Source organism: Sebastes umbrosus, chromosome 7 (assembly GCF_015220745.1).
Source record: "Sebastes umbrosus isolate fSebUmb1 chromosome 7, fSebUmb1.pri, whole genome shotgun sequence".
NCBI classification, from domain to species: domain Eukaryota; kingdom Metazoa; phylum Chordata; class Actinopteri; order Perciformes; family Sebastidae; genus Sebastes; species Sebastes umbrosus.
This window is the reverse complement of record NC_051275.1, coordinates 33,211,745-33,228,634: the sequence shown is the minus strand read 5'-3', so window position 1 is coordinate 33,228,634 and position 16,890 is coordinate 33,211,745. Positions and strand designations below refer to the sequence as shown.

General features: G+C 40.1%; 1 protein-coding gene across 1 annotated transcript in view; it reads right to left on the bottom strand.

Moving 5' to 3' along the window:
* myo7aa (myosin VIIAa) overlaps positions 1-16,890 on the bottom strand; it is a 44,478-nt gene that overhangs the window by 6,305 nt on the left and 21,283 nt on the right. The window contains 32 exon segments of the mRNA XM_037776074.1: positions 500-613; positions 701-806; positions 1,975-2,130; positions 2,691-2,844; positions 2,954-3,111; positions 3,687-3,811; positions 4,630-4,820; positions 5,894-6,063; positions 6,620-6,746; positions 6,947-7,064; positions 8,157-8,324; positions 8,623-8,850; positions 9,227-9,400; positions 9,871-9,990; positions 10,250-10,329; positions 10,332-10,376; positions 10,885-11,005; positions 11,109-11,144; positions 11,146-11,199; positions 11,521-11,550; positions 11,553-11,605; positions 11,608-11,674; positions 11,677-11,701; positions 12,487-12,653; positions 12,655-12,699; positions 13,077-13,105; positions 13,108-13,198; positions 13,200-13,286; positions 13,673-13,807; positions 14,085-14,303; positions 14,457-14,541; positions 14,685-14,779. Of these exon segments, the coding sequence (XP_037632002.1) occupies positions 500-613; positions 701-806; positions 1,975-2,130; positions 2,691-2,844; positions 2,954-3,111; positions 3,687-3,811; positions 4,630-4,820; positions 5,894-6,063; positions 6,620-6,746; positions 6,947-7,064; positions 8,157-8,324; positions 8,623-8,850; positions 9,227-9,400; positions 9,871-9,990; positions 10,250-10,329; positions 10,332-10,376; positions 10,885-11,005; positions 11,109-11,144; positions 11,146-11,199; positions 11,521-11,550; positions 11,553-11,605; positions 11,608-11,674; positions 11,677-11,701; positions 12,487-12,653; positions 12,655-12,699; positions 13,077-13,105; positions 13,108-13,198; positions 13,200-13,286; positions 13,673-13,807; positions 14,085-14,303; positions 14,457-14,541; positions 14,685-14,779 (3,573 nt within the window).

Sequence of the window (16,890 nt, the reverse complement as noted above, 5' to 3'; positions counted from 1 at the left end):
TGTATACATCAGGAAGATCAAAACCCCAGGTATCCTTAAAATATGAATTATATTCAAAAACTTCATAATGCTCTTTTTAAAAAGCGCTGGGTCAGGTATATGCTTTATAAAAGGAGGTCAAAGAACATTTGTGACCGCATAAAATGAAGACACAAAAACACCTGAAACTCGAATTAACGCCTCGTGGTTGTATGCCTCCGCCAACCAGTCAAGTTGACATACATGTCTGTCCAAAATGTCATCACTTCATCATTTTATCCTGTTAGACATTTGTGTGAAATTGTCATATTAATTCTTGAGTTATGGCCAGAAAACGTCAAATTTGAAGAAATTCCCTCAAGGTAGGGATGCTAATTTTGAAAAAAATTCTTAACCGATAACCAACCCTTGTTAACCGATTATTCACCGTTAACTGACACGATAGAGATAATATATAAAACTTATAATGTCACATTAAGTCTCATTTTGTTGTGCTTCTGAACACTCCTTGACCTCCGACCTTGTCTGAGATCTTGACGAAGAGGCTGAATCCTTCAGGAGATTTGAGCAGCAGTCTGGTTGAGATGTTCAGGCAGAAATCCTTGGCTTTGGTGCTGGACTCCACCTCGAACGCCTGCAGGTTTGAGAAACAAACAATCTCAATTTTCGGACGCATTCTTGTTGACCAGTGTAAATTCAAATGACTGTATGTGTGTCTTACTTCGTCCGTATCGTCAGGGAAGTAAACTTTGTGGAAGATCTGGGTTGTCTTATGCTGGATTGCCTCCACTTCCACCAGATGAGGGGGATACTTCCTGGCTCCGTTACTGTTACCATGACAACAATGGAAAAAAAGGCAGTAGAAAGAAATTCAGTCCAGTACAATATTGGCTTCCAGCATAACATGGAAATCCTCAAGTAAAGTACAAGTACCTCAAAATTCAAGGTCAGACTGGTGAACCTAAAGTTATAAATAACATTCAACAATAACTGAGACCACTATCATGTCAGGAAGGAGGCTAAATAACGCTCCAAAGTTAGACCAAAGTTTGGCGAGGAAAAACTGGCATGGCTATTTTCACAGACCTCTGACCTCAAGATATGTGAATGAAAACGGTTTCTATGGGTACCCATGAGTCTCCTCTATTTATTTTCTCCTATTCTAAAAATGGTGTATCTGAATATTTCTTCATACTGGAGTCCCTAAACAATCTTGGAATTACATAAATTGGGTATCACCATAAAGCTGAGACTCTTGTGGATCCAATTATATTCATGTGTGATAATGTTAGTCATCATAGACATTTCACATAGTGAGCCCATTTTTTTTTAAACTTGACCTCACGGTATAAAATGACCTGTGGTGACCTCTAGGATAATCACAGCCTCATGAAACTTTACAGCCACAAAACTAGAGACCTAGAGCATTCAGGGGATGGATGGCTTTCCTAGCTAGATTGACAATAAGGGGCTTTCTGAGCAGTTTACACAACAGAAGTGCTCACCATATAATCACAGAAAAAATGCAATTCTTGCAGAAATCTCCAAATGTTAAAAGTGTTTGAAACCAAATCACAGCATGGCTTTTTCTATGGTGTTCCTCAAGGTCTTGGTGTCTTAATGCGGTATTCTGGAGGGATTATTGATTATTTTAATAATTTCTGGAGTGGTAAAAAATGGTTAAATTTAGCACCAAATCTGCGTAACAAATGGTATCAACCCAAACATTGCTGCAACATCATAAGTGAGCATGTACATACTTCTATTATAATGTTTTAAGCTCCTATACACTCTAATTAATTCATGTTTATTTATGATTTTTGACTAAAACAACTTGACACAGTGCTGACCTGCATCTCAAATTAATCTCAAGGTTCAATGCTTTCAGATGATGTACACCACTCCTATGTGACATCTACTGTTGACCTGCTATCTCCCCCTAAAGACCCCCTGTACCCCCCTAAAAAAAAGACAAAAATTCGTCTATTGTTTTACCGTAGAGCTTTGTGCAGCCTCTGCATGCAGTCTCCAGCGAGCGGGTGGTGTTTCTTGGACTGGAGGAAGCGCTGGATGTGTGGCAGCAGCACGTTACTGGGAGGAAACAAACCAGTACACAACCACAGCAGCTCCCAGCCTTTCTCCTCACTGTACCTGCAGCAGCACAAAACTCATGTTCAGCTTCTTCTTATAAACATCTGCTGGTTCTGCCTGCTGTTCTACTGCAGCCACAGTGATGACTGGATGATTAATGTACACTGAATGCAACAAACATCTTCATTCTGTGCTTTAGTTTCTTCTACATAATGCCACACAACACCCCTTTTGTCATTTGTATAGATTTTAGAATTAAAAAGCGAGTCACCTTTCCATAATATTTAGTCTAATGTTTTTTTACTGTAAATACTGGCAACAATTTTCAATTTTGTGGAAACATTTGGAAAAATGGCTACCATCATATCTTTCCAATGAGCCAAAAGTTGCAGTTCTATACAAAGTTTATAAATTTGCAATTAAAGTCAAAAGAGTATTTTTTTATATTATTTGGGGTTGGGTTATGTTTCAATATACCTCAGTATTAGATTCATGAAAATCCGGTGAGGCTTGATGGAAAAGTCTTGAGATACAACTCTAAATGAAAACTATGAACCGTATTATTATTCTTATCTTATGAAGTGCAGTGATTAGATTGATTATGGCGTCAGTTTACTCACTTGACGTGGTTGTCAGTGAGCTGTTTGATGATCTGACAGTAGATCTCATCTTTCACAGGTTCGGCCTTCAGCGCTCCTTCAAAGATCTGGTCTGTCAACTCGTTAACGGAGCGCGTCCGCTTGGACGGGTAGTCGCCCATGTATTTCATCATAGGTGGGACAAATGTTAAGGAATAAATCTTCGTCAGACAGGCTGCAGAAAATGTTGAAATGGTCAAATAATCCTTCTTAAACCGCGTCACATCAGCTGTTTTAAAGGATATCTATGAAGGACATGCAGGCGTCCTGAGAAAGCTCCTCGTGGTTGACGACCTTCTTCAGCAGCGCCAGCTTCAGCGGTTCTCTGGTGCAGCTCCACATCTTGTCCTTGCCACGATTCTTTGTGACCATCACCCTGCTCAGGGTATGTTTGGGAGGCGGCCTGGAAGGAGCGGGTTACATGTGACATGTTGACATGACTGCGTGTCGTTCAAAATCGAATTAGTCGATCAAACATTATGCCAAATGGCGAGGTCAGGTGAGATTAGAAAAATGCAAATTTGTCTTTGACATGGCTCACAACATATAATATACAATGGTTGTACAAGAGGGATCAAATACATGCAGGTGTAGAGTGAAAAGTCCTTCACTATGTGTTTATAATGTGAGATGTAATGTAGGAGATCTGTGAGCCTCAATGTGATGACATGAGGAAAGGTTCTCTGGACCTGTGGTGATAACTTCTGAATTATCTGAATTTAAATGAAGGAAGTTTCCAGATAGATAATGAACCTCATGCAGGAAGTGATACACAAGCAAATTTATGCCTGTGAATGATTTGTCTTAAAGGTAAATGAAGAACTGTAAAAGTCCGAGGACTGATCCCTGAGCTGCTCCATAACTGAAATGACTTCAGGAGGATTTACAGTTGCTTGTAAGGTGGGAATAAACCCTAAATCTAAAACAGTAAGACATTCAAAGTTAGATTGTTTTTTATCCCAGTATGTGTGTGTGTACCTGAAGTAGTCATAGGAGAACTCCTCCAGCGTGTAGGGTTTCATTCTGTCGTCACCCTCTGGCAGGACGAGCTGCGAAACCCGAACAGACTCCTGTCGCTGGTCCGGTGTCATGGTTACCAGCGCCTGATTGGTTGGATTACATCGGATTACGTTTATTTGACAGACTTAAAGTGATGTACAGTTGGTGTCTTCAAACAAAAAGGAAGAGCCAGATGTCGTCAGATTAAATCAGATTAGATAAACCTGTCACAGCAACATGTTAACAGGTTTTCAATGTTAACATGCCAACGTTTCAGTCCAAAATACAGACAACAAAAATGAGATTGCTGCTGGTGAAGGACACACAACGTTCCCTTATTTTATTACATAAAAAGTTCCTTTCTCCAGTGCAGAGAAATCTTTGATACACCATTCAAAATACAGTAATTATGGTGTGAGGGAAAAGTAGAATAACAAAAGCATCACAGGTTTTGAACAGCTTTTTTTGTTTTTGCTTTGTTTAATGTAGTTTCCTCGTGGTTCTGTTATTCAACTTTCACATATTTTTGTTCCTGTTGTCTGCCATGGACTTAAACTAATATAAAATCTCTTCATTGTTCATTTTGGTCCTCTACTTTTATGTGTTTCTTTGGATTCAGTTGGCTTTTGTTGTTACTGATATTTATCCTAAAACAAATCTCACTAATAATCAGATATTTTGCTGAAGTGGTTCTGAAACTACTGAACTTCTGGTTAAAGTGTGGCACATTTTACTCATGCTAAAACTACTTTTTGAAATTAAAAAATGCTGAAATTAAGTTCCAGCATCCTGCAGAATGAGCTGTGCCAATAACATGAAACGGCGTATCTCCATTAAAATAACGAGAAGAAGAGGAAGTCTCCTTCTGACAATAAAGTTCATGTCATAAAAGCCCTTTGATGTGTGCGTTTTTTTCTCTCACCACTATTTCTGGCTGAGGTCGGGTCACGGTGGGCAGGACATAGACGCAGTCAGCTGGGAAATCTCCTCTCTGATTGGTTCGTTCGTTGACACCGTGTGCCCAACCAGAGTTGAGCACCTGCTCGCCGGTGTCCTGGTCCAACAGGATCAGGTCTCCCTTCATGAAGCTCAGAAACGTGGACTCTTCCCCAGCTATGGGGAAAAAAACACAGTTCGAGGTGAAATGACTAACTGGCATTTCTACTGTAAACTTCTTTCTTCTGTTCTGTATGTTTACTCAGGAAAAGAACAGAATATTACTGAAAAGGGGTTGATGGAAATCGGTCTAACATATAATGTACTCAAACAAGACTATTTTAATTTAAACACTGTTCTGCACACTTATTGAGTACATTTAGGGACAAAACTACCAAAATACTTCAGTCCTCATGTAAAAAAACAGAAACAAATCCTTCTTAAAGTTAAGAGTTAAAAAGAGGATCACAGCCACACACGAGGCAAACCACCAGGTACTTAGACTATAGACGATTAGTCAATGAATCGATTAGTTGATCGAAAATCAAATTAAATCAACAATTTCGATAACTGATTGATTTTTAAAGTTATTTTTCAAGCAAAAATGCCAAACATTACCTAGTTTCAGCTTTTTAAATGTGTGCATTTGCTGTTTTACTTTGGCATATGTGATACTAAACTAAATATCTTTGGTTATTGGGCTGTGCTTTATATTCTTATTCTATATGCACAGACAAAAACATTTTTATTTCATTATTAAAATAACAAATGACATTTTAGGGCATTTTTTTTTACCCTGAATTTCAAAATCATAAACTTTGATTACATTATTCTAAGCAGATTTAATGTAGGTCACATGTAGATTTTCAATAAGTACCTACAAAGTAATACTGTGAACATACAGTACAACATATTTCCGTTGTACTTTAACAACAGAGTAAAGAATCTTTGTTTCGATTAACTTTTAAAATCTGAAGAAATGTGAACTAGAACAAAACTTTGCAGACCTAAAAGGATGATCTGAACTTTTAGTTAAGTTATTAATTGTGTGCTGATGGGTGTCTTCCCCCCTCAGACTGTCAGCTGAGTAGCTGCTGTATAAAATACTCATTATAATCACAGAGAAATTGACTGTGTGTTGAAATAATGTTGCCACTCTTCCAATCTTACATTTTGAGGAAACAAAAAAATAATATACAAAATAAAATAAATAAATAAAAAATAAATCACCATGACCATTCAGGACTTACTGGGGTTCGGGTTGTCCTGCAGCGCGACCACAAACTTCGACCTCTTCCTCAGGCCTTCCAGGAAGGTCACCACCAGGTCGCGGATGTCCTCTGCGTTGTTGGAGGTGAAGGTGTACTCTTCTCCTTTGATGGTCGCCAACGTGAAACTCTGACTCTGTAACTTTCCTCCACTGAAAGAACAAGAAAGTCCTTCAAATTAAACGACAAAATAGGTTATCCGTCAGCGCTCTCCAGAACAACACATAATCAAGCATTTTTCTGATCAGAAGGACGACATCATTGTGACCGTTTCCTAATTTGGACACAGCTGCAATTAAGGTTTGGTTAAGTTTAGGCACGAGATGACTTGGTTAAGGTTAGGGAAAGATCATGGTTTGGGTTAAATAACTACTTGGTCGAGGTTAAAGGGCCTTAACGTCATGATTCAAAGAAGCAAATGTTGACTTCTGTAGGAAACTGACTTTGTGGCTTATAACAACGTCACCTCACGAGTTTTAATCCCCCACAGCTGTAAAAGGCTTTGACACTTGAATGAAAACAAATGGGCATTTGCTGAAAAGACAAATACTGCTGTTGTTGAAAAAATCATGTAGAAATGGAAACACATAATTATTAGAGAGCCAGAAATGTAGAAAGAGATAGCCGGAAGTGGATGAAGGATGAATGAAATAAAGGACAGGGAGAGATAACAAAGGTTAAGTGACTACAGCTCCCAGCATGCCTCACCTGCTGCTGGAAACTGCAGTGATTTCTGGGAAGGAGAGCTCTAGGAGGACCTGCTCCTGCTCATCTACAAAATAAACCCCGGTCCAGTTGACAGCGACGATCAGGTCATTTTTAGGCAGACTGGGACCTTAGAGGCAGAGAGGAGAAGAAGAATAAAAATAGGTTTCACTGTCACAGAACCAAGAAGACAAGATTTATAAATATGTTCAGTAATTTTGTATTTATGGGTCAGCGTATTAACCCCCATCCCATCCTATCCAATACTTAGAATAGATCTGTGTGTGTGTGTTGCGTCTGTAGGTGTATTAAGAGGTCATAGACTCTCACCTGAGAACTTGAAGGCTTCGTAGAAACGAGAGAAAAGCAGAGGCCACTTGTGGCGTGAGAAGTCCACCACTTCCTCCTTCACCTTCTGAGGGTCAAACCTCTTCTGGGTGTAGATGCCCTGAACAGCCCGAGAGAGAGAGAGATGTTTTATTATGTTTAAGTGTGAAAAGATCTATGAGGTGTCTCGGTGGCAGATGGTGTTACATGCAGTCAATTCTTTTCTTTTTCTTAATTATCGCCCTCCAATATGAGTGCAAACAAACCGAGCAGAACATCCCCTGAAGATTTAAAGCCCATCAAAAACGGTTCACAAAATATTAAAATACTGTCTGGGTTTTTGATTTATTATTCTAGTTTAGATGGCAAGCTGAATTGATTGTGTTAGTGTTAATGTTTGATTTTATTTAGACATTTTATTTATTTATTTTGCTACTACACATCTCTGAAATTCTCCTCGGACTCTGAATTAAAAGTAAGAGGTTTCTCTTATGATTAACTAGATTACTATGTCTTACTGGATTCATTTTCAGTTAGCACAACATGCTAGGCTTCATTACATTAGCCTCTACCTTTCTTGCTTTTCATCTCATTTTAATCTAATAAAAAGTTCAGATAAAAAAGAAATGTAATGAAAATAAGGATCTGAAACCAACCAAGGTTAACTCTACCAGTTAATCATTTGTCCGTCACAGAAATGTTTGCATAATGCAAATAAAAATAAGTTTTGTGTGTACTCGACAATATTTACAGACATTTCAAAATATACAAAAATGCATTTCTACATTTAAATTACATCATTAATCTACATGCATGCATCACCAAATGACTTCCAATGTGCCACAACTCAACATATTGTCAAGTTCCCATGAACAAAAATGTATTTCCTTTCTAATAAGACTACAGCGATACTGCTAGCTGCTCTTGTGTATAAAAGCAGGTGTAATGTTTACCATGTTCACCATCTTAGTTTAGCGTTAGTATGCTTAAAAAGTTCACATTTCATCCATAAAGTTATGCTGTTGGTGGCGCAAGAGGACAAGATAATGGATCACCAAACTCAGTAGGATTCTTCCTCTGAGGACCATGAATGTCTGTACGTTTCATGGTAATCAATATATTATTATAATTTAAGTCTGACCCCAAAGTGGTGGACCCTTTTAGATAAATTCACTGGGAGGACGCCGACAGATTTTGTCCCACTGAGGAGCACCTTTTTGTGCGCAGCCATGATGAAATGAGCCCATTTCTCCACCGTCCTGGAGGTGCTGATCTCTCTGTCGGGGATGTAGGAGGGGATGAGGCTCAGCAGGCGCTCCAGAAGGATCTCTGAACCGTAGTCAACGTAATACTGCTGAGAGGCCAGTTCTGCCAGATCATCCTGGAGACACAAAGAGACAGATACGCTAAGTTTGTTTGGACTTGGTGTTCTTACCCAATAAGGGTGCAAAAAAAAAGTAAATGCAAGGGAAATGTAGGTAAAAAGAAGCAGACGGAAGGTAGAGAAGCATTTTTTTAGGATCTGAGGCAACTGAGAAAAACATTAATATGAACTTATTCTATGAGATATTCAAAATGCTTTTTTAACATCTTTTACTGTAAAAGAAAGTGCATAAGTGTTTTTCCCAAAATGCCAAATTACTCCTTTAAAATAAAGAACGAAACAAAGAGAAACGCACCCGGTCGCAGCGGTACTCTCCGAACTTGACGCCCCTGACAGTTTGTTGGTAGATGAGGTTGGTGGCGACCTGGTCATCGGCGGGGTTGTGCCAAGGCGTAAAGATCTCCTTCCTGAAGAACAGCCTCCAGGGGGCGTTCCTCTCCTGGGCTCCCTGCTCCTTCGCGTACTGCTCGCACTGCGACACGGCGTCCATCACATGGTCGTTCCCGCTGCCTAAAGACGAGACCTGCAGGAGAAAATACATTTACTTTTGCTACTAGAAACAATGATTTAGTTTCACTTGTGCTAAATGTTGTAATTGTAAGTTTGTAATTATTTTTGCCAATTTGCACTTTTTAACTCAGGGTTTTTAAAATGTATTTGTGACATCACAAAAGCATCTCGCATGTCCAGGTGTTTGACTCAGATGTAAGGTGAGCAAGAATAAACTTTCCACTTTCATCAGATGAATGTGAAAACAAACTGCACAAACGTCATTCTGCACAATGAAGCTCAAACATCACAGTAAAGTGACAATAAGGAAAACATATTTTTAACCGGATAAGGCTTTAAGGTTAAGGGCTCGGCAGTGCCAATGATGGTCCTCACATGCGAGTGCCCACCTTGTCAAACAGTGCGATGTAGAGCGAGAACCCGAAGCGGTCCTGCAGGTTGATTTTGTCGGACAGGGCGCAGCACAGCTCCTTGGCTGTGGTGGCGGAGTCCGTCAGCAGTGTTTTGGTCGTGCCGTCCATGAACGTCACCGGCAGCATGATGGGCTTCTTGGACTTGGTGGCCTGGAGATAGATTTCACAACTTTAGCCGAGTTGGTTTCCAAATGAAAAAACCTGTTGCTTTAAGCTACAGAATCAATTTTCAAGAGATTATTTATTACATTACTATCTGTACATACAGTGTAGCATGGGTGTGGTCCCATTATTTAAAAACCATAAAGCCAAATTTCTGCTCGCTTGTGAGCAAGTTTTTTATATATGCATGTGTGTGTGAGCATTTCAAGTTTATCACCTTTGATTGGAGAGTTGTACACTGGATATATATACAATTATAAACAGGAATACAATTATGTAACATTGACGGGTGTGTATATCTAAGAACACTGTGATGATTATAACATTGAAGCATTCAGGAAAAACAGACATAATTCAATAAAAACATGACATGAAAAGCTAAATTTACAGAAAGGAACCTTACAATAAATGTAATTATTTTTGTTAAATCAATCCGCTCTGTGTGTGTGTGTTTGTACCTGCAGTTCCAGCCAGGACGGAGGTTGTGTTCTCGTCCCGTTGACAAACGTTCGCCTCAGTCTCTCTTCACAGTACGGAGCGTAACCTGGCGGCCCGCTGTTGATGAAGTTCCTCAGGTACTGTAGGTAAAAATACAAAACAATGTGTAATTCCTGAGGTAGCATCAAGAGGGCAAGATAAAAAAAAAACATGATTACTATAACTGACAGATTGATTCATACTGTAGGATCAGATTGTACACAAATTTAAACATATTAGCTTTGTCACAGAAAAACAAAAACAAACCTCAATTCAGGAAGCAAACAAACTAACGTTTACCTTCTGTGTATTTAAATTGAAAAAGAACTTAAAAATTAAAAACTTTTTAGATGCGCTAACCTTGACAAACTTGTCTGAAGGGGCGAAGCAACCGACACACAAAGAGATGAGGATCCAGCCACGAGCGTGAGAACTCTTGACGGATTCTGACTCAGCTGCTTACAGATCTGACAGTAGATCCTCATCCCTAACACACACACACACACACACACAACACACACACACACACACACACACACACACACACACACACACAAGTTAGATAGGTTATATTAACACTATACTTATTATTAGGGCTTTCAAAGTTAACGCAAAATAATGCATTAACGCAAATTTGTTTTAACGCATTAATGCAAAATCTCCCTTTAAGGTACATTTTGAACACAAAAAATCTGAAATGTTTGGATGTATGTTTTTCTTTTTTCTTTTAATTTCCAGCAGACCAGACACGGGAAGTGCATTGCTGCCTCCCGCCGGTTTAATACAACAACGCATTGATGCAACGGAAATCATGTACGTATTTATTTGCATATAGAGCGGGGAAGTGAGATCCAAACACAAGAGGTCGTTGGAAACGCAATGTGGAAAACTCATTCTAATGCCAGAGCTGTGAGCTGTCCACTTGTGATCAGATCACCCAAGACGCATATAATGCCAGGTGTGAACAGGGCCTGTGTTTGTGTGTACCTCAGTGCTGGTCTCAGGATCCCCGTTGCCAATGATGAAGTGAAGTTTCTCCAGGTTGGATGTCGGCCGGTCCTCCAGCATGCTGTTGCCATGGAGACCGTATCACCATCGTTAAGGCGCCTTGGTGACCTGAAAAGCATCAAACTGTAACTTTTCTACTCTCTAGCATGCCATCTAGAGATGAAACCACCAGAAAAGTAGTTTTAATTATCCCCTTGCCTCTCTCCTTTACCTCCTCAGTGATCTTGGATTTCTTCTTCAGGGTGAGAGGACACCAGTTTGTGTCGGACGCTGTTCTTCTTGTGGCTGTCACTGGGAGGCGTCTGAAGGCAGAACAAGACAGGAAACAGCTCATAGGACTAATCATAGATGCTCCTGCTAGCAGCTATCAGTCTTCTTCTTCTACTGGTACTTTGCTATGTTTCTTGGTGTATTACAGCCACTAACAGTAGTGTGAAACTATGTGGAAACTGCGTTGAAAATTAAAAGTTTTGATGAATCTAGTGGATTCAATTCCACATTCTCCAAATCATCATCATTGTTTCACTCAAATTCAAAGTATGAACTAACAGCAGCAGAAACAGAGCCGCTCCAGTTAATCATTATAAACTCATAAACTATATAAATCTCCTCCTCTTCCTCACCTCGCCTTCCCCCTGCAGCGCCTGGCAGCTCTTCTCTTGTAGGTCTTCTTTCCCAGCGTCTCGTAGATTTTGGTCATGACGGGATCTTCTCGCTTCCGTCGCTGATGGCCGTGTGCTACTTGGGCTCCGGCAGATCTCCCATGAACCTCAGCCACCAGTGATCCACACCGCCAGAGCAGCCTGGACCGCAACATGGACGATACATATATATCAAGTTTATCAGGTGAAATGTTATCTACAGATATGAATGTTTTGCTTGTTGCATCTTCCACTAACATCACTGCTCTCCAATGGTACCTAATGTTTGCAGTGGTGTGGAATGTAACTAAGTAACATTTACTCAAGTACTGTACTTGAGGAAAATTCGAGCTGCTTGTACTTTACTTGAGTATTTCCATATTATGCAACTTTTATATTTCTATTCCACTACATCTCAGAGGGAAATAATGTACTATTTACTCCACTACGTTAGTGTGACAGCTTTAGTTACTCGTCAGATTACAATATTTCATCCCCTTTCTGTCCAGTGAAAACAAACAAAAAATATTTTTGAATGTTTATGATAACCCTTTGATGTCCTTGCTAAGGAAAGAGCAATGGGAAAATTTTGTCTTTGCATTTTTTATGTCCCTTGGGCAACAATAACAACAATTCAATGTTTTTTTATTAAACAGGGCCCACAATTCTTTTAAATATAGGCCTCCACAAACAGTTGAGATGACGCTTCATGGTAAAGAAAAACAGAAACCATGGTACTGTTATTATGCTAGTAATAAAATGCTAATGTAGAAAATACTAGTTTACCCAAATATGTCAATTGTTACCATGAACTTCGTAGTATTACCAGTACTAGTATTATTTTCATGTATTTACTCTAGTCCTCGAGTCCTCATGTCTGGAGCTATTTAAAGACACAGTGATATCTAGTGGATTTCTTTTTAGCGTAACGTCAAAGGTGACATACCAAGCTGGTCTCCCTCGTCGTCGTGGAACAGCAGAGGCTGTTTGAGAGGCCGTCGGACGTAGGTGTGCGTGGTGGTGCCCTGGAAGTAGGTGGCGGCATACTTGGCAAACTTGTACTCCGATAAATCCTCCTCTTCGTCGTCCTCGGGCAGAGGAAGAGCCTCGTCCAGGATCCTCCTCCTCCAGCTCCTGATGGTGATGGGTCCGCTCCAGGTCCTGCAGAGGAGACAGGGCTTTTCATGTGTTAAACCTCCAGACTGAAACTTGGTGACTGTTCTCTAAGTGACGATTCTCTGACCTCTCAGACAATGTCAAAATAATGCACCGTCATAGCCCTGTTAATGCAATACGGTTATTAATTCAATTTCATACTCTCCCAAACTATTTACATACCATACATTCTCCCAAATAACTGACATTTCTTTTCACTCCTTCTCATCAGACATCATGCATACATAACCTCTCTGTGTTACTATCTGCTTACTTTGAAGTGTTTTTATTGTATTATACATATACTATGTTAATGCACTTGAGAGAGAGAATTGTTCATTTTTACCTATACAGTTAGAGCAAAACCTTTTGGTCGACATCACCTCAAAGCCGGCGGGGGCTTGTCCCTCTGGCCCGGTAGAGACGTCGTCGTCCCCAGGAAGCCGAACATTTTGTCCACCATGTCGGAGTCGTTGACGGGCTCCAAACGGGCCTTCTCCATCTCGCTCCACCATCTCCTTCTTCCTCCGAACCTCCTCCTTCTCCTTCTTCTCCGCTCGGCGTCCTCTTTGGGCCAGCTGGGACAGACGCTCCTAGTGAAATAATTTTATCACATTTGTTTTACACATGTAGTTTATTAATAATAATAATAATAATATCTGTAAACAAATAGGCGAACGTTGGTTCCCTCGGATGTTTTCACATCACAGACGATGAACAAAGACATTTAAAACGTTGAGTCTTGCAGAGATGGTTGCCATAAGAGTTACTGTACAGAACTATACTGCACTGATACTGGGCAGAGGTGTCTCTGTTAAAGTGTGTCTCTGTTAAAACGTACTGAATAAGACCAGGGAGATATTCTACACAAGAAACTCAAGATATTCTGAACTTGAATAAGGCAATACAGTTCCATTTTAAGATGATACATAAACTGAGGTTTTGAAACTGTCTTCAAATGTCTTTGTTTGACTCCTACCTGGTGTTTGCGTTCAGCTTCGGCCTTCGCTTTCTTTGCAGACATCTGATTCCTCAGTTTGGTCTCTTCAGACAGGCGCATCTTCTCCGCCTCCAGCCTCCTTCTGGGTACTGAGGAGAGAGAGAAAAGAGTCCACTGTTAGAAAAGAAGTTACCAAAACCAACCCTGGCTCAGCCCCAGTGGGCTGTATTGCTGCTGCGTAAACATGTAAAAGAAGCATTTCAATGTTGTCACTTTAATATTTTTATATACTGTTCAATCTAAACTAAGGCTGTCAAATAAATGTAGTGGAGTAAAAATTTCCCTCTGAAATGTGGTGGAGGTAAAAATAGAAAGTATCATAAAATGAAATAGTCAGTACTAGTACAGTACTTGGGTAAATGTACTCAGTTACATGTGTGTGTGTGTTTACCTCTCCCTTCAGCCTCTTGTACAGCCGGCGGGCGATCATGCCTCTGGTGTAGGCCTGGACGGTGATGACGGCCCACAGCCGGTGTCTGAACGCCCGGCGCACCAAGAAGCCCCGACAGCGACCCTGGAAGCCTGTGATTCGCTGACGGGCGACGTGATACGACGCACACAACTTCCTGGAACGAACCAGAGCCTGGAGGCGAGAGAAACCCGCTCGCATCTGAAGGGACACAGAAACAAAAACAAGAGAAGAAGAAAGATTTATTTTAAACCTTTTCTGATCATTAATGAATTACTCATCTGCACTTTTGTTTACACGTTTCTATAAATATTTGTTGTGTTTATGTGCCGATAACACAGAGATGTTCCTCACAGCTCCATAGTTCTTCCTACAGTGATAACCTCTCCACGTCTTCTGGATCAACACAGCCGACTTCCTCATTTTCAGGAAGTTTGATCTGATGAGAGGGAATTAAAAATCTGAAATTACTCTTCTTTGAATCTTACATGACAAAACATTTTAGAAAACTACATTTATCAAAATCTGATCAGTGGTTTTAGAGAGTGACACATGAGACTGGAATCAGGTTTTAAGGCCTACCTGTCCTTGAAACCTCGAACGACCTTCTGGATGAGGATGACCTTGTCTGTGATGGCCTTGTCTCTCTCGATCTCCAGCAGCATGTCGTGATGATCCTACACAGCAGGAGAGAGAACTCATAAATAACAAACACAACTGGTTCATTAGTTTTAGAGTCTAATAACTAAATATCATATTGTATCTGCACAAAACCTTGAAGTTTTTTAAACCCCTTTTTGTTAGAAATATTATGTTCAAACTTTGGATATTTTTAGCTGGCCAGTAAGTACAGACAACAAAAACCCAGCAAAAGCAAATACTGCGCTTCTGTTTCACAATTCAATTAGACAAATAATTGAAAATGGCCAACAGCTGCCTAATTAGATAACTATATAACATTTAAAGAGCTGTGGGCAAACCCGATGTCCTGCTGTGGTGTAAACTGACAACTAACAAGAGTCTCCAGCCATGCTGGCAGCTCTGAGAGGCTGATCTTTAGATACAGTGGTGCTTTGAGCTAAATGCTAATTTTAGCATGCTCACAAGCTCACATATGACAAAGCTACATGCTGAATTTTAAAAAGGTATAGCTTGGGCTGTCAATGGATTCAAATATTTATTTGCAATTAATCGTATGATTGTCCATAGTTAATCACGATATTAATCGCTAAGAAATCACACGTTTTTTTATCTGTTCAAAATTAACCTTAAAGGGAGATTTGTCAAGTACTTTAATAACTTTATCAACATGGGAGTGGACAAATATGCTGCTTTATGCAAATGTATGTATGACATGTATGTAGACTTGTGGGGACCCATAGAACCATTCTTCATTGATGTATGTTGAGGTCAGAGGTCAAGGGACCTCTTTGAATATGGCCATGCCAGTCTTTCCTCGCAAAAAATTTAGCACAAGTTTGGAGCGTTATTTAACCTCCTTCTTGACAAGCAAAACTGAGCCCACTACAACCTCAAAAATCGCAAGATGCTTTAATACGTTAAAGAAATGAGTGGCTCTTTAAAAATAATTTGACAAACTTTGACAGCCCTAGGTATAACGCTTACTAAATTCCCCGACCTAAGCTTTAGCATTCTTAGCATGCTACAATTAGCTAATCAGCACCAAACACAAAGTACAGTTGACGCAGTGTCATTAGTATTGCAGGTATTTGGTCATAAACAAATATTGGACAAATAAAATGTTGACCTGCTGGTGGCGCTAGAGGAAAAGTCAGGGGATCACCAGAGTCATTAGGCTTCACCCTCTGGGAAACCATTAATGTCTGCACAAAATGTCATAATAATCCATCCAATAGTTGCTGAGATATTTCAGTTTAGACAGCATTAACACCCCCAGAGCCACGAAGCTGACATTGGCTAAAAATGTGGATATCTGCCTTTCCCAAAATGTTGAAAGTGAACTTGTTTGTCATTCTGAAGTCAGGACACGGTAAACACAAAGCTACAGCAACAGCACTTTTCTCCCTGCATACTTTAATCTGACAGCTTTCCAGTTGCTAACATGACACCTAAAAGAACATAAACTTCTCTATCTCTTCCTCCTGTGATCCGTCCATCCGTCCTGTCGGGGGAAGTGTGGGTACTGCCCCTGCCTTCAACCCCCTGCCCTTTCTCCTTCCTGTTCTGCTTCCTGTCCAGCCGAGCAGTAAGAGCTGACAGAGATGAGCATTAAATCCAGAAGAGCCAAAGATTGTAGTGAAAATACGCCTGACTAATCAATGGCAGTGACTGGTGAATCCGAACTAACCAAAGTAAAGTAAAGTAACCAAGTAAAGGCAACCGTTTTTTTTTTCCTGACAGCGTTTTACGATTATATTTGGGCATTTTTGCAATTATTTAAAGGCTGGCAGTGTAGAGACCGACAGGAAACGAGGGAGAGATGAGAGCGGTATACCGAGACACCTAAAGCTTAGCCTTAAAGTTTAAACTAATAATAGCTGCAGAGTGAGATATTAAACTACATGTTATCAGACAACTGGAGGCCAAAATAAAACCAAATTACTCTCAAGGTATAGAAGAAGCTTCAGAGTACAACATGTAAACAAACTTTAGTGTAAAACACTGTCTCTCCATGCGTTCTAACTCTCGATTTCGCTCGATCAGAATATAAACAAAAGCAGCTGTGGAAACACAATGTTTCAACAGGGGGCGCTGTTACAGGAGCCACACACTGTGAAAACAAACCGCTGAGCCTAAATCATCATCA